The following is a 23650-nucleotide window of genomic DNA, read 5'->3' on the forward strand; positions in this document are numbered from 1 at the left end:
AAAAAAAAAAAAAAAAAAAAAAAAAAAAAAGAAAGAAAGAAAGAAAGAAAGAAAGGGAAGGTGAGATAAAAGCCCTCCAGCCCCAGGCAAAGGGAGGGGTGTGGCCTGGGCCACCCAGGGGTTACGGGCCTGTTCTGGCCACCAGTGACTGAGGGCCCAGCAGGACCTACCCCACTGCTCCAGGCCAGCCCTGCCACAGTCTGGTCAGAGGTCACGAGGGCAAAGGAGCACTGAGATCCTGTGTGGGGGCTGACTCGCCCTCCTGGCCCATGACTCATGGAGGTCAGAAGAGGGCCTGCCACTCTCCAGGACAGAAAACCAGGCCCCGCAGGGTGGGAAAGACTGCACGAGGGACCCAGGGGTGGTCCCACAGGTTCAGGAAGCCTGTCTGGGGCTAATGCCCTATGCCTGCCTCGGGGAGCCCCAGGCTGTCGGCTTTGGAAGGATGATGCCAATGCCAGGCCCGGAGGAGCTGCTTGGCAGGACGGGCCGGCTGAGGAGGGCTTCTCCTCACCTCTGGGGGTCTTGGTGAGGGTGGGCAGGAGAGGAAGGAGGTGGTGGCAAGGTCTTTATACTCCCGACTTCCTTCGAGGAATGGATGACCCTGCAGTTATCTCACCAGCCAGGCAGCCCCACACCCTGGCTCCCCTACATTCCCCACAACACTCCTTGGGCCTTCCCTCTGGTCTTCTAAGTGGCTGCTCCTCTAGTCCAGGCAGCCAGAAAGGAGCACATGACCCGGGCACTTCTGCAAATACATTTAATGCACTTAGATTACACCGTAGAAGAGGGGCAGGGGATGACGTCTAAGTGAGTCACTCAGAAATTCTTACAGAAGTTCCCAGGCTGGCGGAAGCCCCAGGAACTGAGTCTCCACTGACATTAAAAATGAATAGAAAAGTTTACAAAAGTCTGCTCACTGCAGCATTCAGGTACTGGTACAAAAGCACGGGGTCTTCCCACAGGGCTCCTGACTTGTAACAGGGACCCCGGCACCTAACCTGGAGTAGAGGTCCTGGAAGCCACCGTGGGAAGACCAGATAAAAACACAGTCCGGGACCTCTACTGATCTGCCCCATAGGGGCCCCCACCTTCAGGTTTCCTCCCTGCTCTCACCCATGACCCGCAAAGCCCCTTCACGCCTCTAGGCCTGGTTTGCAGAAGGCTCTGGCTCCAGACCTGCCCTCACCCTTGGGAGGGAAGACAGGGAAGGCCCCAGACCCTGGCAGACCTGAGGCCTTGCCGGAGCCTCCCAGCCCCTCAGAATGGCGGCTGGTGTTGCCATGCTTACGCCCACACTGGAGCAGTGAGCCCCTGAAGTCTGCTTTTGACTGGTCACACGGCAGATGGGGAGGGCCCTTCTCAGGAGTGCCAGCATCAGGCGCTGGAGGAATGGAGGAAGACGCGGTGAGGCAGGGAGGCTCCCGACCTCCTCCCCTAGAGCTGCCAGGAGCTGTGCTGGGACAGCCCGAGGTGACGCTGACCTGATCCTCTATCAGGACCCTTCTCACAGGTCTGCAGCTCAGCAGAGCATCCTCGCGGAGAAAGCTCTGGAAGGAGCTGGGGCCACGGGAGGGGCGCCTGGGGCCCGCAGTTCTCCTGGGGCGAGCACTGTGCTGAAGGGGAATGATGGGGGCCCAGCCCTACAGGGCCTTGGGAGGGCACAAGGTTCCTGGCATGGTGCTGAGCAGGAAGGGGTCCTAGACAGCTTGGGAGCTTCCTCTCAGAGCTTAGCTACTTCTTCCTGCCATCCCTGCTCCCTAGCCAGGGCCACTAAGCTAGTGGTACCAACGGTCATAGACCGATGACACAGTTTACCGCTGTCCCAAGCCAGGCAGACGGAGACAGGGCAAAGGAGCAGGGAGCCCTTGGCGGGGCTCAGGGAGAATCTGGGGAGAAGCTGCTCAGAATGGCAAGGAATGGAGACAAGCAGATGCCACCTCTCTGCCCATGAAACATCGGAAAAGTGTCCAACAAAGGAAGGGTTGCCACATGGGCGAAGGCCAGTAAGCACCTTCTGGAAAGAGCCTCAGGGTTATCAGGTCCAGAGTGGCACTTCCCGTATGTCCCAGGTTGATCTGCCCGAAACACTAGTTTGAGTGCTCACAGGGCAGCCCCTCAGTGCAGAGCAGCAGGGTCAGGGGCCTTGGAGGTCCGCTCCTGCTCTCCCAAGAGCCCGCAGTGCCCTCACAGCCCTTTGGCTGGATCTCTCTGGAGAGGTCCTGAACTCTACGAGCACTCCTGCTGGTGCCCTGCAGGGTGGGGCAGGGCAGAAGCCCTGCGGGGGTCCCTGACAAAGTGCCTTTGCTTGGGAGAGGCCTGAGGGACCTCATGAAATAGCAGTTCCTTGAGTAGCGGGTCCCTGGGAAGATAGGGGCTTGCTGCTTCCACATCAGGAGTCAGAGATACCTCAAAGGAGCCCCAAACCATGGGCCAGAGATAGGCTGGCTTCTAGAAGGCAGACTGTGAGATCCAATCTTCTGGTGAGAGGCCAGGATACAGGAGAAGAACAGGACAAGGGACAGGGGATGAAAGATGGGAAAAGAATGGACGGAAGGAAGGCAGAGAGATGCGTCAGCAAAATCAAAGTGAAAGAGTTGTAGAGAGGGTGCATTTTCAGTTCGGAATCAGCTAGAGTCCTGCATCCTGGGAAGCTCACGGAATCAGGAAAGGAAGTCGGTGGTCAGTCGCGCATCCTGGCCCTGAGAAGAGCAGGGTGGTCTGGAGGTGGTGTGCCTGAGCCTCTCCTGGGAGGCCTGCCTGGGGAAGAGGTCAGGGAGATGAGGCTGTGGCCACCAAGCCCCTGAACCCAGTTCCCTGGGAAAGCAGCAGCCCTTCTCCCTGGCCCAGTGAAGCATCACCAGTCTCTTTGGCCCAGCTCCGGGAAGCAGGCCTTCCGCTCTGGTGCTGTGTGGGGAGTCAGCCCCAGGTCCCTATCCAAGAGGATGAGAAAGTTCATCTGGGAATAAGGTTTGGTTTAAAAACATTATATACATGGCTTCTAGACATTTTTGCTGAGCAATAAAATACCATCTGGTTTCTACAAAATAAAATAAGGAAGAAAATCAAACATGATCAGAGGAATTGCCCTGTTGCCTGTGGCGGAAGCAGCCTGACCAGCCAAGGCCTGCCCGAGTCCAGCTGGGCAGCACACCCCTGTGAGCACGCTGCAACTGGGATTTGTGGCAGGAGTGAGGAGCAGGAACTGTGGCAGCAGCGGGAGGACGGGCTGGTCCCAGGGCCCCAGCTGGGCAGGGCCCAGAGCTGAAGTAAGGTGGGGCAGGCGGCCCCTGCGTGACATCCACTGGGCTGCGGGTGTGACGGCTGCGGAGTCATCCTCACACATGTCCTTTGTTTGTGGGAGTCTTTCTTTTGCAGCTGTTATGCCGGAAGTCACCAGGGAGCACCTGGGCTCCCCATGGCCCCTGCAGGGCCCAGCCCCGGCTAGTGCAGTGGACTGTCGAATACCACATCTGGGAGGATGGAGATTTTGAGCTTCTTTTCAGGCCAGCTGTACTCTTTGGGAAGTTTGAACTGTGGGGGAGCAAGCACAGACCCAGCACACACATGGTGAGCAGACTCAGGCCTTCTTCCCAGAAACTTCACACCAGGCCCTGTCCATGAGTCTGGGGCGAGACAGGCCACTGGATGCCAGGCTCACTCTGGAAGGCCCAGATCCGGCCGCTGGGGTCCCCTTGCTGCTGCTTTCCCCTCTCCTTGCCAATAACCAACCAGGTCGGGGATGTGTGTTTTCAGCTCTTTCTTGACTGCGCTGATCTCCCTCCTGCTCACTTCCTTGGTTCTGCCTCCAGCCACAAGCATGTAAGGAATCTGCTCCCTGAGGCCCTGGGGCTGGAGGATGGGGCGCCAGCTAGGGTGCTGATGCTACAGGGAAGTGGCTTGAGTTCTGTCACTGCCAGGGCCTCGCCTTTTTCTTTCATGGCTTCTCTTTCTAAGGCTGTTGTGAGAAAGACCCCAGACTGATCCTCTGTGTCTTTCGCCCCAAGTCAGCCTCAAAGTCAGACTGCACTGTGGCCTCGGCAGGGGCGGAGGAGGAAGCCAGGTGTGGCTTGAAATGGTGCGCGCTCTGAAAGCGCAAGTCTTCATGCTGCTCCTGGGGTTGGAAGCTCAGAACGAGCCCTGTGGTGACCCGGGAGAGGCCAAGGCCTTCCACCCAGGAATCTCTAACCCACTCGTGCAAGGGGTTTCTGGCGGAGGGAGGGGAAGAGCTGACACTCATCCCCGTTGGATTCTAAGACCCTGCATTTAGTATGGCACATTGGCTGAGCCCCAAGTGCTCATGGACAAGGACTGAGGGTCTGTTTTTATTTTATTTTATGTGTCTTTTGCAAGGCTGGGGATCAAACTCAAGGGCTAGTGCACACCAGGCAAGTGCTCTGTCCCTGAGCTACATCCCTGGCCCAGGTCTGGCTCTTGACTCCCATTGGCTCAGGCCAGGCTGTAAGTCAGGCCAGGGTGGGAAGGAGAGAAAAGGCTCTCAGCCTGCTGGGCACTGGGCCAGAGGTCTGACGCTCCCTGACCGGCTTGCTCTGTCCTCCCCCTGATGGGCACTCTCTAAGCCAGGACAAAGTGCAGAGTGGGGCAGGGTGTGGGGAAAGCTTCTGGACAGGAAAGCAAAAGAAAAAAAGGGCATTTGTAGTGACCTACTTTCCTAGACTCCCCCTGGCTCCTGTCCCTTTCACCTAGACTCTAACCCTGCCATCCCCTCAACACCCAAACTCCAAGCAGCAGTCTGTTGCAGTGCACCCCAGTATGGCAAGGACCCTTGGGAAGCACTTCTGGGTGGCTGGCTCTGGTCCAAGTGAATCAGGGGGACCTGTGCTTCTCAGACTGGGGCCTTGAGAGGACTGGTGGGCCAGCATGGGACAGAGACTTGATGACTTTGGGATGTACAATGGGCTAATCCAGAAGATGGAGGACACAGTGGACTGCTAGGGTGACCGGCTCTGAGGAGCCCCTGACCAGTGCAGGCCATCCTGAGTGCCTGCTCCGGCCTCCGCAATATCGAGGGCCTCTGAGTGCTGCCTGGGAGCCCTGGGTGGTGAAGGAGCTCTCACCAAAGTACACTTCCCGGCAGACGGGGCATGGGAAAGGTCTGCCTCTGCCTCAGAAGCGAGGGCCAGAGAGCCCTCCAGAGGCCCAGGCAGCCTGCTAATGTTCCACTAACCCATCGGGCATGTAGGCCGGGAAGGCTCAGGTCCCAGTGGGGTGCTGGTTAGGAGAGGCAGGGGGAGGGTCAGGGACTTTCCAGGATGAGGCAAGTCCTGCAAACCAGGGTGCTGGGAACGAGGAAGAAAAACAAAGGGGACCATGGACTCCATTCCTGTGCCCAAGAGAAGTAGCCAAGGGACGGCATAACTACACCTGGACTGCCAGCCCACCAGGCCCCAAGCTGGCCAGGAGGAGGCAACTAAGGGGGCACTTATGGCTGAGGAGGAAGTGGGGAGGGTGGCTCATGGGTGGCCTGGGGCCCTCACCGCCCACCGGGACTCCCCAGTGGGATGTTCTCTGGCAGCAGACACGGGCTTTCTGTTCAAAACCTGCCAGGGAACAGCAGGGGCTGGGAGAACTCGTACTGGCCTGAGCGGCCTGGCTGCCTCTTCTGTGAGGTTCTTGGGAGTGGGCGATACAGTTTGCAGAGTCCCCGGAGCAGGGGCATGGCAGGGACAGGAGGGAAATGGAGCCGTCTAACTCCCAGGGGCTCCTCTCCAGCCTGTCCCCACACCACAGGCAGCAGCCTACAGATACAGAAACAAGTGCACACGCACACGGACACACATCAGGGGCATGTGCTCCCGAGGACCAGCCCCTCTGTGACAGTGAAATCAAACAGGCTTACTTCCTCTGGAGAAGTCAAATCTTCCAAGTCTTCCAGCATTTTCTCTACAAACTCTTCGGTCAACAGAATCTAGAAAGAAGGCATAAGGCAGGCCTTCATTATTTTTTGAGTAGACGGTCTGTTTACCTACTGCCCAGGGCCCCGGAGGAGGCACGGGCTCACCAGTCAGCTCCAGGGACAGGGCGGTGCGCTTGTTCCTTCCTGCCTACTCCCAACACCTCTCACCCCACCTCAGCCTCAGTCAGTCAGTGAAGCAAAGGGAAGGGGGCAGAGGGCAGGGGAGAGGCAGCCGGACAGTGGGAGGGTGGGCAGTGCTGCACCTAAAAGGCAGATGGCAATGGGTGGGGAGAAAACAAATCTTTTCTAGCTGTCCAGGCCTCCTGGCTGAGGCAGGGCAGCAGAGGGGCACAGAGAAGAGCCACTGTCAGGTCCTCCTTGCCCTTATCAGAATTACAGGCCCTTCCCTCCCTTGGCAGAACAGAAAGCATCTGAGTGTGGAATACGAGTCTGGATCTGGCAATGCCCCAGAAGGAACATCCCAGAATGTCTGAGCTGGAGAATGTGGAGACTGTGGACCAACCTCTCGTTTTACAGATGGTGAAGGGAATCCAATTTCTCTCTCCACCCACACAGTCCACATGCTCTCAGCCTGGCTCCCTTGCCCTACCCTGCTGCCCATTTAGCCTCCCAGCAGTTTTTACTCTTTTCTTTTGACACAGGTCTATGTAGCCTAGTTTGGCCTTGAACTTGGGGTCTTCCTGCTCAGGTTCCCAAGGGGTGGGCCTACAGGCATATGGTACCTCACCCTGTTGCCCCTGAGCAGTTCAAGACTTCTGAGACACCTCTCCTCTAGGTCCCTTCCAGCATCCCACTCTGCTGCTTTAGCCTGACACTTGTCACCTCATGCTTTGATGTCACAGGCAGTCTGGCCCTCTGTCTGGCAGGCACAAACACCACACCCAGTGTTCTGTGCCAGTGGGAATGATGACCACAGGGCCTGTAACAGGCTTCCTCAAATTGAGGGCCCCCTCCCAACCCACTCCTCCCGCCAGGTTGATCTGCCAACCAGGGTCCTCCCATGCTGTACCGTGGTCTATCAGGTCTTCACCTTCCAGACTCTGAACCACCCCCTCCTCTGTCCTGCCCACAGGGCTGTGGCTCTCCCTACCTTTCCACCTCTCCAGCAGATCCTGGGTCAGTGGAGTGGGGAGACCAGGGTGAGGGGCTCCTCTGAGGAAGGGCTCCTCTGAGGAAACGCTCCTGTGGGAAGGGTGGGGACCACACATTTTGGAAAAGACTACTCGGATAACAGAACTTTCCACACTGCAAGATGAAGTGGCAGAGAAAAGAAGGTGAGTGGTCATGAGGGACCTTTGGGGGTGGGGGAAGGAAGCTGATGTGGTACAAAACTGCCCGCACCCAAACAGACAAATCACCTTCATACCAGGGCTCTTTCAGTCTCCTTACAGACAAGAAGACAGGCACAGATAGGTTATAGCACACAGCTGCAGGGCAGAGACAAAACCACTCCAGCCACGTGTAGGCTGAACTCAGTATCTTATGAATTTCCTCCAAGCCCTGAACTCCTGGCTCCAGGACACACTCGGGTTCTCAGCAGGCAGCTCGTCTCCTAGGGTACTGGCCCCTTCCCTGCTGACAGCATTTGTCCCCCTGACTGTTGGGCCCGGTCTTCTCACCGAAGTCTGTTCCAGGAGTTCAGGCCTCAAGTGGAGACAGGAACAAGGGTGAGAGTCCAAGGGCAAAGCCAGCCTAGGGGAGCACCTCCCACCGGTGTCCCGGCTTCACTGTCCCTCTGATCTCCAAGGGGACAGCAGATCTTACTGGACTGCGGCCGTGGCCAGTCACACCCAGCCCTCCGAGGCCGAGGCCGAAGCCATGGTCCTCTAACTCTCACCTATCCCCAAGGCCAGTGTCTCTCCACCAGTTATCACCGGTCTGCTTGAGTAGTATAAGTTACACTCATATTTCCGGCATTTCCAGGGCTTGCTGCCATCTCTGCAACTGCTAGTACAAACCTCAAACCCAGTCATAGTACAATGGTTCCAGTCTGGGCCCACGGGCTCACTTAGAACCCACAGATAATTCGGAGGGTGTGGCTTTCTGCTAGGGAGTGGGACTCTTAACTAGTGCTGGGCTGCGGGGCCTGTGGCCACCCAGTGTGACCCACAGGGAAGGCAGTGCCATCAACACTTAGTCCCCAGCCTGCTCTTCAGTGCGGGGAAGGGTGAGCTGTGGGCACCATCTGTGTGGACCTATTCTGTACTCAGTGGGGGAGGCATGGCAAGACCATAGAATGGGGAAAAATCCTAGTCGCTCCTCCATTTTCACTTTGGTTGATTTGCTGGTTCCTGCTGGAAACTTCACATTATTTAAAAAAACTAAAGGGGAAATTTATACATGAAATCTGCACGATATTAAGGATGACATTCTCTGCAAAGAAATATGACAGACTGTCATAGCTCCAGGCACCTAATTTAATTTCCTTTGGGAGTTAAACCTTAGAAGCCTGAATTGAACAAACAGGCCCTGTTCTCTGTGTATTTCCGAGCGGGAGCTGAGAATGTTAACAGATCTTATCTTTGGGACACTGGAGATGACAGCGTGATGCAGCAGCTCTTGGGAGCACGCAGGGAACAGACTCGCCGTTGTGAAGCGGCTGTGGGAAAAGCCTGTGCAGCTCTGGGGCTGGGGCTCCTCAAGCTCGCGGGGTCCCGGTGGAGCGGCCTGGCCCGGCCGCAAGTGGAATGGGGAGGCCCACATGGGCCTGCAAGGGAGCGGACGCTCACCCCACTCTGCAGAAGAGCGGGTGCCAAGAGGGAGAGGGGATGGCCCACAGGACTCCAGAATGGAGAAGGGCTGTGGCTGCAGGAGGCTTTTCCAGATTGGAGAAAGTGCCCCACCCTAGAAGCCTGTACTGCGACGACTCTCTCCTCTCTGATGGGGGAGATCTGGCCTCTACCCACAGCCCAGAGAAGCAGGAATCCCACTGCCAGCCAGCCCACACGCTCCACTCCACAGGACTGGAGCCCCCAGGGTCACAGGGCCTCAGAAATGCAGGCTGGCCAGCTGGAGAGAAGGCAGCCTCTCCCCACAGTGCTCTGCGAGCGAGGCTAGTGGGGAGATTTCTAGGTCAGCCTGATGAGTGTGCACTTTGCAGCTCCTCTCTGAAACAAACAACAGTAAGACAAACTTTCCTCTAGCCTAGATAAAAGCAACAGAGATGATGAGGGGGTGACTTAGGCACACGCTCATGAAGAGCAGGCTATAAAACACTCGGGTCGGTGCAGAGCTCTGGGGAGAGGGGACCCTAAGCAGAGATGAGCAGCACAGTCCTGAGGGGCTTCTGAAAACACGGAGATGCGAGAAGACAGGCTCCCAAGTCAGAGACCCAGGCACCAAGGAGCTCACGGTGGGTAAGCGCCCAGAGGGAAAGAGAAGGTAGGCACAGCTTAACCAAGAGTGGACGGCCACAGATCCGCCGACACCTGAGCAGCTGAGCCGGGAGCAGGCAGTGGGCTGCTGCCACCCACCCTGACCCATGACCACGCAGGGGCTCGCACCGGCTCTTAGGACAGCCTGGCTGGTGGTGGTCAGGGAGGGCTGTCAACAGCCTTTCGATTCCCCAGGCCCCAACAAGTTCCAGAAAGGAACCTGAAAAAGGATCTTTTGTCTGTGCCTGCCCTGGGGAAGGCCAGCTGTGCCGCAGGCAGGGATCCAGCTGCTGCAGATCTGAAGCGATTCAAATGTCTGTGGTTGATGATATTTCGGAGTAGCTGACAATGCCCACTCCTTCCCCTGGGTATGACAATCCACACTTTGTCCAGGGCCTTGTTTGCTCTTTGTGCTGACACCCTGTTCTTGCTTCCCATCAAGTTTGGCTTTCTTTTCCCTTCCTTTCCCTCTCTCAGGCAAGCAAGGAAATGTGCTGCTTTACAGTGGCTGGGCTCGCCAAGGTGCCGCTCCAGCACCCAGAATGTCAGTGGAGGAGGAACAAGCAAGCAGTCCTAGCTGTTGTGACCCTTCTCCCCACCCAGGCCGGATAAAGCCAGAAAACAGCCTGCAGGCACCCCTCAGCCACTCCAGGAGGGGTAGAGCCATGTGCCTATGGCAGTGGGGGCCCAGTGGGGCTTCCAAGAGGCCTCGCTCATTTATTTCCTGTTCTCAGTGGGTGGCCAGAAGCAGGCTCAGACTCCTGCTCCGGCTGTTTGCTGCTGAGGACACGGTGGGGAGTTCAGGTCCTGTCCTGTCTCAGGTACACTGCTAGACTTTACATCTTACAAGCAGAGCCCTGGACAGTGAGGTCTCCGGACAGCCCAAGCAGAGGTCTCCAGGGACTATAGGTGTGGCCAAGTCCACCAGTGGAAGGAGAAATGGTGGCCATCACAGAGGAGCTGCCCAGGGCCTGAGCCAGGACAAGTCTCCTCCGTACAGCATTTGAAGGGTGGGTGGGGGTGGGCAGGAGACTGAAGGGCTGGTATACGGCAGGGTCTGCCCCTGGGCTTCGCGACAGCTGGGCAGCTGAGCCCACTCCTCACAGCTGCTGGGAATCTTCTCCCGAGAGTGGGGCACTTCGGGGCTGCTCGGGAGTGGCTTGGCCTGGAGCGCCTACCTGGGTGAGCTGTCAGACACCACACAGCTGAGAAAGCATTACAGGGCCCAAGAAAACATTCTCCTATTTGGTGATGTGAGTGCTCTGTGACCTCGGGCTTGAAACTTCTCCGTGGCTGGGCTGAGGTCTGCTCACAAGACCGATACCCAGTGACAGCGGGCCTCCGGGCGTGGGGACATGGGGCAGAGGTAAGGAGGACCTGGCAGCATCTCAAGACCCTCTTGCTTGGATGACAGGTTTTCCAGCCCTGACGAGGTGAACAAAGGGGCAGGGCAAACGGGAAAGTGAGCCGGTGTGGGGCTAGAGCCGCTCTCTCTGCAGCTCCTCCTGCACGCACGACTGCCCACGGCACCGCAGGCACCTTGCTCTTCTGTGCACTGGGTCCTGACTCTCCTGGGCCCAAGGGAGGGACAGGTGCCAGGCCAGGAGAAGTGGGTGAAGGGGCCCTCTGGGGCCATTCCATGGTACCCTGACCCAACGCCTCTCCTCCGTCACTCCTCCCCAGGCATGCAGGGTGTCTGCACCTTGCTTTCCACCCCGGAGATAACAGGTCTGGGCTGGGAGCCAGAGCAAGGTGCCAAAGCTGTAAGCAAGGCCTCCCAGGCCGATGTAAGAAAGTCCCCCCCGTGACTCTCCCGCTCCAGTTAGGACTCACGGGGAGTTCGAGCAGCAGCCAAGAGAACACAAGTCTCGTTTCTCTACATCCTGGGCCTGCTACATTCAGCTTCTTTCTGCTCCTCTGCCCCCAACAGGCTGGACACACAGACCCTAGGAGAGGCCCCCAGCCTGGGATCATGAGTGAAGGATGCCTTTGTGCTGGGTTCTCCCAAGGGCACCCCCCGCCCTGTGATTCGAACTCTAACCCAAGCTTCCAAAAATCCTGCAGATTCCCAGAGTGACAGCCACACCCCAGGAGAGACCTACAGGCTCACAAGTCATTACAAGCCTGGGTTCCCACAAGCTTAGGAGCTGCCTGTGGCCACAGAGGCAAGACCCTAAAGGGGAAAGTGAGCTGGCCTGCAGAGGCAGAAAGTGCTGACTGCTGTGGGGAGGAGAGGAGGGCTGGTGTGGGCACTGGCTCCAGAGCTGAGAACCTGGCTGGCCGGGGCAGCGTGGGAGAGTCTCCCAGAGTTCCTTGCAAAGGGTCTGAGAAACCCCTTGGTGACGGAGGGTGCAAAGTGGGGTGTGGGGCCGCAGCCAGCCTTCCCAAGTTCTCTGCAAGCAGGCCCATGGTGGACCACACTAATGAGCCCACAACACAGGCCCGTGATTAAGCAGCTCCCAGCACAGCGACTTTATTGAAACATGCCGAGGCCAGCGGCTCATTCCCACTGCTCCCTGGTTCCCTGGGCAACAGCCCACGGGTACCAAGTGCCCCAGCTCATTGAGGGGCTGCTAGGGAGGGAGATGGGAATGCCAGGAGCCAGGGGGTCAGGGGTTTGGGATTTTTGATGGGGTTCAGAAGCTTCCTTCTAGATGACCAAGGGGCCACACAACATCTGCTGAGTCCTCTGGGTGCTGCAGCCCTGGGGCGCCTAAGAACCAGTGATGCTGATCACACCATCTCTCAGGAAGGGAGATACTCCAAGGGTCTGGCAGGACTCTGAGGGCAAGTTCAGAGTTGAAAATGTGACATAAAACTGGATGTCTCTACTCCCCCCCCAAATGCATGCACAGGGCCTCTAAGGACACTTTTGCTGAGAACTGTCAGCACGATGTCATCTCCTGGAATGACAACCTGTGAGCTCTCAGGAGTTGGGGTCCCCTGCCCAGTCCCCACCTCCAACTCTGCCAGGGGAGCGGTCAGTGCTCTCATGTTCTTGGCAGAGGCTGTGTCCACCTGGGACACGGCTGGGGTGGGGTATAGGGGTTTGCACTTGTGCTGGGCTAATTTCAAATGTTACACTTCAGAGTTTTTGCTACAGTAACTACCAACACCTCCTGGACAGAAAGCTAATGTTACCAAGTGGGACTTTTAAAATGTATTTATAACTTTATGGTTCAAAGTAATTTTGTTATGAAACAATGTAATAACAATGGTGGAAAAAGGCAAGATAATTTATGGAACACAATATCCCCGAAAGCACTAGCTTCCATTTCTAACTCAGCTGAGTCTGGGGAGCGTGGCTGGTGTCCTTTGTTTGCTGTTTGTTTTAATTAAGGGTTAGGATTTTGGGGGAAGGGAGGAGGAAGCTGGCTTGAAGAAGAAAGAATACTGCAAGCAGATAAATATACTGACAAACATGTCCATATTAAGAGTATATATGCTTGGCAACTCCAGACACACTCAGTCACTGTATCTTCACTGGAAGAAACCCCTTCACTGGAAGAAAGATAGTCTCTTTAATAAACGGTGCTGGAAAAATGGGCTTTCTACTTGCCACAGATTGAAACTAGACCCATATCTTTCACCATGCACTAACATAAAATCGAAATAGATCAAAGAACTAAATATTAAAACAGAAACACTAGGCTGGGGATTTAGCTCAGTGGTTCTGCTGCCTGCCTTGCAAGAGCAAGGACCCCAATTTGATCCCCAGTAGCAAAAAAACCCCAAAATAAAACAAAACAAAACAAAACAAAAAACAGAAACACTGAATCTGCTGGAAGACAAAATAGATAGAAGCTTGAGGACATAGGAGTAGGCAAAGACATCCTGAACAAAACCCAGACCGCATGGGAAATACTACAAAGAATCAACAACTGGGAACTCATCTTGTTAAAAAGCTTTTGAGCAGCAAGAGAAACCACCAACAGAGTGAAGAGACAACGCACAGAGTGGGAAAAAATTTTTTACCAACTATTCAGATAAAGGACTATTATCTAGAATAGATAGCTGGGGATTTAGCTCAGTGGCATCATGCCTGCCTCACAAGCAGAAGGTCCTAAATTCAATCCCTGGTACCAGAAAAACAAACAAACAAACAAAACAGACCCCCCCCTTTTTGGTACCTGGGATCGAACTTGGGTCCTTGCGCTTGTAAGGTAGGTGGCAGAACCACTGAGCTAAATCTCTAGCCTCCCCCCTTTTTTTTTGGTTTTTTGAGACAGGGTCTCACTATGTAGTTTAGACTGCTCTGGAACTCACTATGTAGCCAGGCTGGTCTCGAACTCACAGCGATCCTCCGGCCTCAGCCTCCCGAGTGCTGGGATTATAGGCGTGTGCCACCACAGCCAGCCAGACCCCCAAATTTAAAGACCCAATGCAAAAATGGGCATCCAGAGTAAAAAGATCCTTCTCAGACAAAGACTTAGAAATGGCAGCAGAGCATGGTGGCGCACACCTGTAATCCCAGCACTTGGGAGGCGGAGGCAGGAGATTATCCTGAGTTTGAGACCAGCCTGGGCTACACAGTGAGTTGAGGGCTAGCCTGAACTGTAAAGGGAGACCTTGTCTCAAAAAAACCAAAAAACAAAAAACCCTCTCCCCAAAAAGAGTTAGAAATGGCAAAAAATGTATGAAAAAGTGTTCAACATCACTGGTCATTTGTGAAATCAAATTAAAACAACACTGAAATTCCACCTCACTCCAGAAGGAATGGCTGCTACTAAGATATCAACCAATAACAAATGCTGCTGGGGCTGTGGGGTAAAAGGAACCCTTTTCCATGGTTGGTGGGAGTGTAGACGGGTGCAACCACTGTGGAAATCAGAATGGAGATTCCTCAAAAAACTAAAACTAGAGGTTCCATTTGACCCGGCTGTTCCCCTTGTTATCTTCCTTAAAGAGTTAAAAGCATCACACCACAGTGATACATGCAGACCCATGTTTATACAGCACAGTTTGTAATAGCTAAATCTTGGAAACAGCCCAGATGCCCATCAATTGATAGTGGATAAAGAAGATGTGTGTGTGTTTTTTAAGTAAAATGGAGTACTACTGTGCCATAAAGAAGGATGGGCTTCAGAATGGATGGACCTTGAGAGAACACTCAAGTGAAAAAATTGGACATAGATATTTAAATATCGAATTGTTTCACTGGTGTGAGAAACCAAAAGTGGAAATAAGGGCTGAAATGTATAATGGGTGTTGGGAAATGAGAAGAGGAACAAGTGGGGGGAGGAAGGGACAAGAAAAAAAGTGAAAATGGAAAGGGGGGCTGGGTGGACAGAACACAATAAAAGAGTACATATGCTTTGCAGGCCCCTAGGTTGGGTTAAACCCACAAAACCATTACGACCCCACACTGTACTTCTCCTAGATTCTCTTCAGCACAGCACAGCGAGGCTGGGTCATCTGTCAGACTGGGGTTAGATTTTCTTTCTCCCTTTGTCTCTCTCCCCTCCCTCCTTTCCTTCCCCTCACCCTCCTCTCTCAGAATTCTCCCTTCCTTTCTCTTTTCTGTCCCCTCCCCTTGCCGACGCTGGGAATTGAATCCAGAGCTTTGTGCGCGCTAGGCAACTGCTCTCCTACTGAGCTACACCTTGGCCCCGAACCCCTTCTCGACACCCCTGAGAAAGATAAAGGGAAGCGCTCTTCCCGCAACCCCAAAAGCCACAAAGGAGGCAAACAGGGCGCAGCACTGGACAGGGTGGGTCCAGCCCAGCACTGAGTTCGGCATTGGCTCTGAAGTGCAGCTGTATGGCACCAGCCAGCGGGGTTTCCATCAGTGGGACAGCAGAGCTGTGTGAGGGGCACCTCTGGCCACTGCAGCCTACTCATCTCAGCCCTGGAAGATGCCACTTTCTACGCATTCTGGTAAGATTCCATACTGCTGCTGCAGAGTGGCTTCCACACTTCCAGTCATGCTTTGCCCTTGGTTTCCTGTACCTTAATTTAGTCAGGATGTGGAAAGCCCTATTTCCCCATAGCTGGATTTCCACAGGAACCAGAAGTACCACTGGCAGTGGTGCGGGGAAGGAGCCAGGAAGTATCCTGGAACCGCTGGCACAGGCAGCAGCAGCCACACTGCAGGACCACACAGAGGCCTCAGGCCCTGACTCCACCCCTCAGGAAGGGGCAGCACCAAGAGCAGCCCGGGGAAGGGCAGGTGGGTGGGAGCCCAGGGAAAGAAGGTAGGGAGAAGAAAAGGGGGCCTTCTCACTTGTAACCAGGGTCCGTGAGCCGCGTAAGGATGCTCCTCGGTGGCAAAAGCACCTTCCACGCCCGTGGAGACAAACGTGATGGCCATATCACCCGTGATACTTTTATATGTAAAGTGCCGTCCATGCAGGAGCCTGCCCCTGGGGGTAGGAACACGGAGACAGTGAGGAACTGGGTCTGCAAACAGCCCCAAGTGCAGCAGGGCTGGCCAGGGCCCTGGGACTACAGAGCCATTGTTGCTTGGGGTTGGGTGTCTCGCAAATGCCTTCCTGATGGCCCACCTGCCCACTAACAAGGATTCAGCCAGATACGTTCACTGCAGCACCTTCAAAAAGAAGCGACCAGCCAGGTGTGACGGCATACATCTGTGATCCAGCACTCTGGGAGGCTGAGTCAGAAGGATCACAAGTACAAGTCCAGACTGAGCAACTTAGTAACTCAGAGACCCTGTCTCAAAATAAAAAAATTCAAGAGTCAGGCATGGTGGTACATACTTGTAATTCCAGCACTCGGAAGGCTGAGGTAGGAGAATCACAGTGAGTTCAAGGCCAACCTGAACTACAGTGAGACCTTGTCTCAAAAAAACCACTGCCAGGCATAGTGGTGCACGCCTGCAATCCCAGCACTCGGGAGGCTGAGGCAGGAGGATCGCTGTGAGATTGAGACCAGCCTGGGCTACACATTGAGTTCCAGGGCACTCTGAACTACATAGTGAGGCCCTGTCTCAACGCCCCCCCCCTTAAAAAACCCAAACCAAACTAAACCAAACAAAACTTTTAAAAAAGGCTGGGGATGTAACATTTGAAGACCCTGTGTTAAATCCCCAGTACTGGATAAAAACGAGCAAGCAGCAGCCTTTGTCACCCTTCTTTGATGCCAAGCTTTCGAAGTGCTCGAAGCTGGCAGAGACAACTCTGGAGCAGAATTCAGAGCCCGGATGACAGTGGAGACCACCTCTGCACCCCAAACCCTGAGGCCAGAGAGGGAGATCAGCAGTGTGCCCAGGTCCTGCTGGAGTGGAGAGGATGTCGCCCACCTGCACAGCAGGACGCCTGACAACGTCCAGGGCAGGATCTCCCTCCGCGCTTGGCGCCCTGGAACATCTGAATGGCTACAGCACGGCGCTGGAGAAAAGCTGAAGCCCCACGGGTCACCCTCAGTCCTGTCTCTGTCGGGAAGCATACCTGGGGGTGGGCAGGGACGCCAGGGAGCAAAGGAAGCGCACAAAGCCTGCTTCCCCAGCCCGTGGCATCAGCCCTCCCACTTGTACTCCACCGAGTGAGCAGCAGCTGGGGAGGACGGGTCTTGTTCCCTCTGACCACTTGCTGCCTTCGCCCATTGTGCCTGGGATGGCTGGCCAAGTTGGTTACTTTCCAAACTCATTCCCAGGACTCCAGGACACCGTGCGACCACTTCTTCCTTGTCACTGTCCCGAATTTAGAGTAATTCCCTCCCTCTTTTTCTGTCCTTTCTTCTCTCTCCCCCTTTTTTTTTTGAGACAGGGTCTTGCTGGCTTTGAATTAGTGATCCTCCTGCCTCAGCCTCCCAAGTGCTGGGATTATAGGTGTGCGTCATCAGTGTGCACCACCATGCCCAGCTTTAGAGGGATTCTTACTGCCTCCTTGGCTAGCAAGGCTAGCAGTATAAGGGTGGAAGCTCGGAAAGCTGCACAGTGCCTGCTGCAAGAGTCACCCCAAAGCAAACTCCCCGAGCAGACAGTTGACTTCCAGCTTCAGTGTGGCATTTCTGACTTTGGTCAGCAGCAGAAGGGACACAGTTGGACTTCCGGTTTCTCAAGGGGTCAGTTGCTATGTGCAAAGACTCAAGTGCTTTGAAAGCAAAAGAAGCAAGCAGGAGGAAACAGAGCCTGCCCCACTGGAACCCACTTCTCAGCAGCGCAGTTTTACTGGTGACCCTGGGCTTGGGCATGGCAGGGTCATCTGAGATGCCTCTGGTTACTGAACCTCCCCAGGGTGAGCACAGCTGACAGGCAATTCCTGAACGAGGAAGTGTTCCTTAGCACCCATCTCCTGCACTAAAGGCTAAAGACCAATGGGGCTCCTGCCACAGTCCTCTGCCCTCTGAGGGCTGCCACTGTTCTGAGCTAAGGCATGTAGAAGAGAGGCCCTCCTGGGTCCAATTTTATCTCACAAGGCCAACTGGCTGACCCCACTGCTTGAGACTTCGTAAGGCCCAGCTGCCCTGAGGCTGGGTGGAGGAACAGTGTACAGCCCAGAGATGGAGGGCTTACTGGCTGGTTGGAGCCCCGGGCTCCCACACAGGCCAAAGTGATCTCCCTCCCTTGCCCGACTGTGCTTAGGTAGGTGGGCTAACCACAGGCACCTCCCCCGCTGAACGACAGCTCCCTTGAGGTCTAGCTGCATGGGGGCAGTCTTGGTTCACCTTAGGCAGAGAGGAATGAGGGCTCCGGACTCCTGGTTGAATTTCAAATGTACGCTCTCGAGTTGCCGTGTGCGGATCAGCTCATGGGGAACTATGGCTGTGGAGCTATCGCTTTCTAGGCTGTCTTTGCGGCTCCTGCAAAGCAAGCACAGGGACGGGTTCAGTGCACATGAAGACTTCTGGGAGCAGCAGCTGGGGGCTCTGGGCTGGGTTCCTGACTGCCGACAGTCACGGCACCCGACTGTGCCTGCCAGTGCCAGCTGTGACCCAAGCACCTCTCACATCTGGCCGCTGCTCGGGATGCTTCCTCCAGGTGGGCACTCCTGCCATTTTCCTCTTATAGACAAGGAACTGCGACAGGCGGGCCAAGTCACCCAGCCAGGCCCCACGGTCAGGGAGGGCTGGCTTGAGAGCCTATCTCTGTGAGCAGCACCAGCACAAAGTCCATGCCACAGAGGCTGCTGTTCCCCCGTGATATGAGCAGGGTCTCCTGAGAGCTCTTGCTCTCCCCTTCCCTGAAGCCCAAGACTCTAGCTCTCCAAGGCTGGCATGGGCAGCACCTTGAGCTCCAGCTCCAAGGACTTCTGTCCAGCAAACCCAAAAGGCTCCTCTCATGCCCACTCCTGCTCACAGCCAACGCTGCAGTGACACAGACACCCTTCACCCAGCCAGTCCTCACGCGGGAGGAGAAGGTGGCCCCTGGGTGTCCGACCACTGGGCCTGCTGGGAGCCCTGTACTGATCCTGACTGCTACAGCTGCCCACACTCCTTCCTGCCCTGCCTCCCACCAACAGCCTGTCCTACAGTTGGGCCACAGGGCCCTTTGCATTCTAAGATTTGCTCTTTCAGATTCAGCCGCCCTGACAGCCTCTCAAACCCGCCTCTGCAGGAAATGAGAGTCACCCACTGATCCCACTCAAAAGGCCGGATTCTAGTTTGGGCTGTGAATCTTGGGACAGTTCCCCAAGTGTCTATCAAAATACCGGGTGAGAAGTTCTAGTTATTTATCATTCAAGTGGCAGGCAGGGACAACCTCCTCCCATCCTGGGGGAGCACTGGGGCTGCAGCCAGAGGGGTGGTGCATGGGGAGAGCCCCTCCCCAGGGCAAGGGGCAAGGGCAGCGCTGGACAGCGAGGCCCAGGCTGAAGGGGCAGTCACACTCTGCTGAACTGCCTCTCCCTTGTGAGGATCCACAAAAGCAGTCCCCTCCTCTGGCTTCCCAAACCTGAGTCAGGAGCTGTGTTTACTCCTGGCTTTTCCTTGGCAAGTTTTCCCAAGACCTGTGAAGAAGACAGACACTATATAGCCAAGAGGGTCACGGATTTTGAGAACTGGAAAAACACAAAGGTTATTTAATCTGCCTCTTCCTTTATATAAAAGGGACACAAGGAATCCAAGGCCGCAGAGCTGGTCTGTGGCTGGCCAGCATGGGAACCTTGGACTTGTGACCAGTTCTCTCCTCCTCCAGGGCTTACTGTGCCTCAGGGCCACACTGAACCCCTCAGCCAGGCGCTACTGAAGGGCTCAGGGGAGAGGCAAGGGGCCCTTGGGGGCCAAACAAAAGCAGAAAACAGGAAGTAAGGGCAGCCCGCATTTGCTGAGTGCTTCCTGTGCTGCCTGCTCGATCCACAGGTTCACTCGCTGCACCCTCACAGCAGCCTGAGGCAGGCACTGCTGTTAGCTCTCACAGATGTGGTGATGGGACGCGACCAAGGTCAGACAGCCAGGATTTTCAGCTCTCAACTTTGACTTTTTGAGGAGCTGGGAATGTAGCTCCGCACACGTGCTAGGCAAACACCGCGCCACGAGCTACACCCTGAGGCTCTCACCTTGAGCTGAGGTGGAAAAGCTCTCATCTCTCCCCTGTGCCATCTCCCAACAGCTTCTTACACCAGACACACCACCATGCTCCCAAAGGGGCTGCCAGGATCCCAGCCTCTCAGACATGGGCAAAAATGCTGACAAACAGCAGTGGGAGGTGGGTGGGGGCTGGTAGAGACCCAACAGCACACAGCCTAGAGATGTCTCAGGCTGGAGGGAAAAATAAATTGTTGAAAGTCAGCTAAAGTCACCTTGGTAACTGCCACAACACACTCACCCGGAACAAGGACATCAAACCCAACTGAAAACAGCTTTAAAGAAATGGAAAAGAACTTAATCATCTGAAGAATTAATGTGACAAGTGCCCACATTTACACCTCCCACCAACCTTCAATCACTTGAAAAAAATGTACTTTAATCTTTTAAGAGAAGAAAAACTGCAAAATGCTAGATCTGCAGTACTAAAGCTTGGGTATTTCCGGCAGGCTGCTTCAATGGAAACGCGGCCACTCACACACACACAGGAGCCCAGCTTTTTGCTGATTTGTTTTTTTCTGGACATCGATGCAGAAGCATGAATTATTTGTGTGGGCTGGGTGAGGTATTAAATCTGCAGCGGACACAGGTTTGCAGTGTTTTGCATGGTTGTCAGCTTAATCTTAGTCATACAAAAATAAGTAGTATGCTCAGCAGCATGGCCTAATTTTTCAGCTGGGCTGTTTTCTCCCAGAGTTCCCAATAGAGAAGGCAGAGGCTGGGGGCCGGCAGGGAGGGGCTCCGGGAGGCGGGGCCCAATCTACTGGGGTCTGCAGGCACACAGGGGTCTGCTCCAGGAGGGGTGCTGAACAGCATAGGCTCCCGGGTGAGTTCTGTGTGACCTTGGTCAAAAGATTTAACCTCAAAGCCTCAGTGTCTTCTCAATGGGAATAAGTAACGGGAAGGTCACTATACCAAAGCAGTAAGTGCTCAAAATATAGTTGATGCTTTTAGAGCCTCTGTGTTCTGCCTATAAGAGCGTCAATGGCTTAACAGAAAACTTTCTTGTTTCCTGGGCCCAGAATCCAACTGTCTCTGACCAGGTCAGTTCCCCTGCTGAGCAAAGGTTCTGCCCTGAACTTGGGAGAGGGGACTTCAGAAATGGGGCTTGAAAGGGCTCCTGACTCCTGGTGTAGACACTGTGGGTCCCGGTCAAGCAACAGTGAGATCAGATGAGGCCAACAAAACCGAGGTCTTCACTCTGCTGAGGAGGCGCTAGCCAGGCCAGCTCCCTTCTACAGAACACAATCTGCCTCTCCGCAATTCTCAGAGCACTGGCCTTCGGATCACTTCGGACTCTGGTCGAATCCATCTTCCTGTAACAACATTTTGAATCCCGAAGGCTGCTTTCACATCCTAACGACAGCTTCTTTTTCTATGATTGGTGGCCCCAGCTTTCAACTGTGCTCTTGACCAGGTTCTGAAATCCATCTATTCAAGCCTCTGTTCCTTAAATTTACTGTATGTAGCTTGTTAAACTAGAGTGTGGTGTCCAGAAATGAAATGTTGTGTGTGAAAATAGATACAGTATGAGGGTTACCCAGGGAAGATCCCAGGGCTGCTCCATTTCTCTCATTTGGCATCACTGAACTGTCTATTCTTTGTAACCTCATCAAACTACCAACTCATACTATCTGCAGTCAACAAAACCTCCTTTCCCCTCTCTCTGTGTCAGCTGGCAGGGTTTTGGGGAGTTTGATAACTGTGAACTTGACTCTGGCCTCTGTCATACTGGCTCTTGCTCCTGACCTGCATCACTGGCCAGCAGCATTTGCATCCCAGGCTGCCTGAAGGGCAGATGACCGTGCCCTTCGCCCACACCCAGTGAGATCACAAAGCTCACCCTCTCCCCTCCACCCCTGCCCTCCGGATGCTCGCTGTACACCTTGCCTATAATGCTGTCAGAGAATTCTCAAAATGCCATGCTAACTCTTGCCAGCACGAGGTCCCTGGTACTCCTCTGTTTGCCAGGCAGGGCCTGACTTTCAGGCTCTCAGGGCTCACTTTCCCTTAGAGAATTCAAAGTCTCCTCGCTGATAGTCTAGAGTTCTCCAGGGAGATGGCAAGATGCTCCTGACAGCAAATGTGCACTGGCTCCCAGCCCCTGCCAGGACCCCTCTCCCTACTCCCAGTTGCAGCTTAACCGATTCTGGTACAACATAGTCCTCCTGCCGGGCATGGTGGTGCACACCTGTAATCCCAGCACTCGGGAGGCTGAGGCAGGAGGATCGCTGTGAGTTTGAGACCAGCCTGGGCTACAGAGTGAGTTCCAGGTCGGTCTCAACCACATAGTGAGACCCTGTCTCAAAAAAAAAAAGACACAATCCTCCTTCTGGCTATTATTAAATTATTCCAAAAATCTGAGCTGTGTGAAGAACTCTACATCTTGCCCTGGGCTCTGGAGGTATTGTGCCTCCTTGCAGTTTTAGGGAACCATTTACAAAAATAGTATGGAGAGACCTTTTACTGAGCTTAGATATGACAATGGTCCTACGCCAAATCCTTCATAAATGGCTTCATTTTCATAACATCCCTATAAATAAGTGTTATTTTCCTCATTTTACAGATGAAGAAACTGAAACTGAGACTTAAATAACTAGCCTAGGTCATGCAGTGAGCAAATAAAAGCTGAGACAAAACCCCAGATTCTTCTGATGCCGGCTAAAATGTCAGTGTATTTCTCTTTAAGAAATTTCCATTCCTTTTGAATGGACTTTTCTTCTGGGGTTTCAGGGCCATAAACACACATCTCTTTTCCCTGAACTCAAAAGAACTGCTTCCCTGGAAGACAGGTCAGGAATTTTCAAAGGGTGATTGATGGAATTTTCAGAGAACCTTCTAGAAAAACAGGAATGGTAAGGACTAGATGCAATCTGTTGCATCTCAGACTAGGGTCACAAAGCACCAGCATCTGAATTCTGAGGACACCAGGGAAAGTGGGCCAGCTTCGTCTTGTGTGAGCCAGGAGTTCCCACCCTTTCTTCACCTAATGTTTACACAAATAGCCAGGCACACTCTGGCGGGGCCTTGGGTTTCCCTTGCCTTCTGCCTGCTCAGGCTGCTTTCTTCTGAGGTTATGTGTAGCTTGTCAAGCTCCTTGTTGGTCAGAATCAGGCCCAGGGTCAGGATCCCCTCCTTGCCTCTTTCACCCTGAGATGGGGGCAACCCCGAGGGACTTGTCAGATGGCCCCGCTGCTCACCTGGGCTTGACCTGGGGACAGTGTACTTTCCACTTGGAATGAGATGTCTTCTTGTCATTGAGCAGAGCAAGGGGTAACAGCTCACCCAATGTCATTTCTGTGACCTTTAGAAATAATTTATTCATTGATGGATTGGCTGATTGAGACAGGGTCTTAATATGTGGCCCAGGCTGGCCCTGAACTCACTGATCCTCCTGCCTCAGCCTCCCAAGTCACCACAGCCGGCTGTTTTTTGTTATTTTTTTGGCTAGCGGAGATCGAACTCAGGACCTTGTGCTTGGTAAGGTAGGCGGGGGTGGCACCACTGAGCTAAATCCCTGGCCCAGCCCTGTTTTCATTTTTAAAGAGTTACTTTTGGGCCAGGAATTTAGCTCAGTAGTGCCTGCCTTGCCAAGCGCAAGGTCCTGAGTTTGGTCCCCGGTACTAAAAAAAAAAAAGGTACTCTTTCCCAAGGCCTCAGCCTGAGCTGGTGTGCTCTGTGGAGCTCTGGACATGTGTGAAGTGGCTGGAGGTGGACTTCAGGCAGATGTGACCCCAGGAAGACTGAAAACAGAAAACAGAACAATCTTTGTCTCCTGAAGAGAGGAGGTAGTGACAGGTGGACAGTGCACACAGAACTCTCCTTTGCCTTTCCCAGAATGCAGAGCCTGCTTCCA

At 54.3% G+C, this 23650-nt stretch overlaps 1 protein-coding gene across 1 annotated transcript in view; it reads right to left on the minus strand.

The window, feature by feature from the left end:
• Positions 1-8: 8 nt before the first annotated feature.
• The window catches only part of Sufu (SUFU negative regulator of hedgehog signaling), a 102555-nt gene continuing 78913 nt past the window's right edge, over positions 9-23650 (minus strand). Inside the window, exons 11-14 of the mRNA XM_010626509.2 lie at positions 17938-18072; positions 15536-15674; positions 5861-5929; positions 9-3534 (exon numbers count right to left, since the gene is read on the minus strand). Coding sequence (XP_010624811.1) covers positions 3445-3534; positions 5861-5929; positions 15536-15674; positions 17938-18072 — 433 coding nt within the window. The 3' untranslated portion in view covers positions 9-3444. The remainder of the gene's footprint in view (positions 3535-5860; positions 5930-15535; positions 15675-17937; positions 18073-23650) is intronic.

Source organism: Fukomys damarensis, unplaced genomic scaffold, assembly GCF_012274545.1.
Source record: "Fukomys damarensis isolate Sample0158 unplaced genomic scaffold, DMR_v1.0_HiC HiC_scaffold_8, whole genome shotgun sequence".
NCBI classification, from domain to species: domain Eukaryota; kingdom Metazoa; phylum Chordata; class Mammalia; order Rodentia; family Bathyergidae; genus Fukomys; species Fukomys damarensis.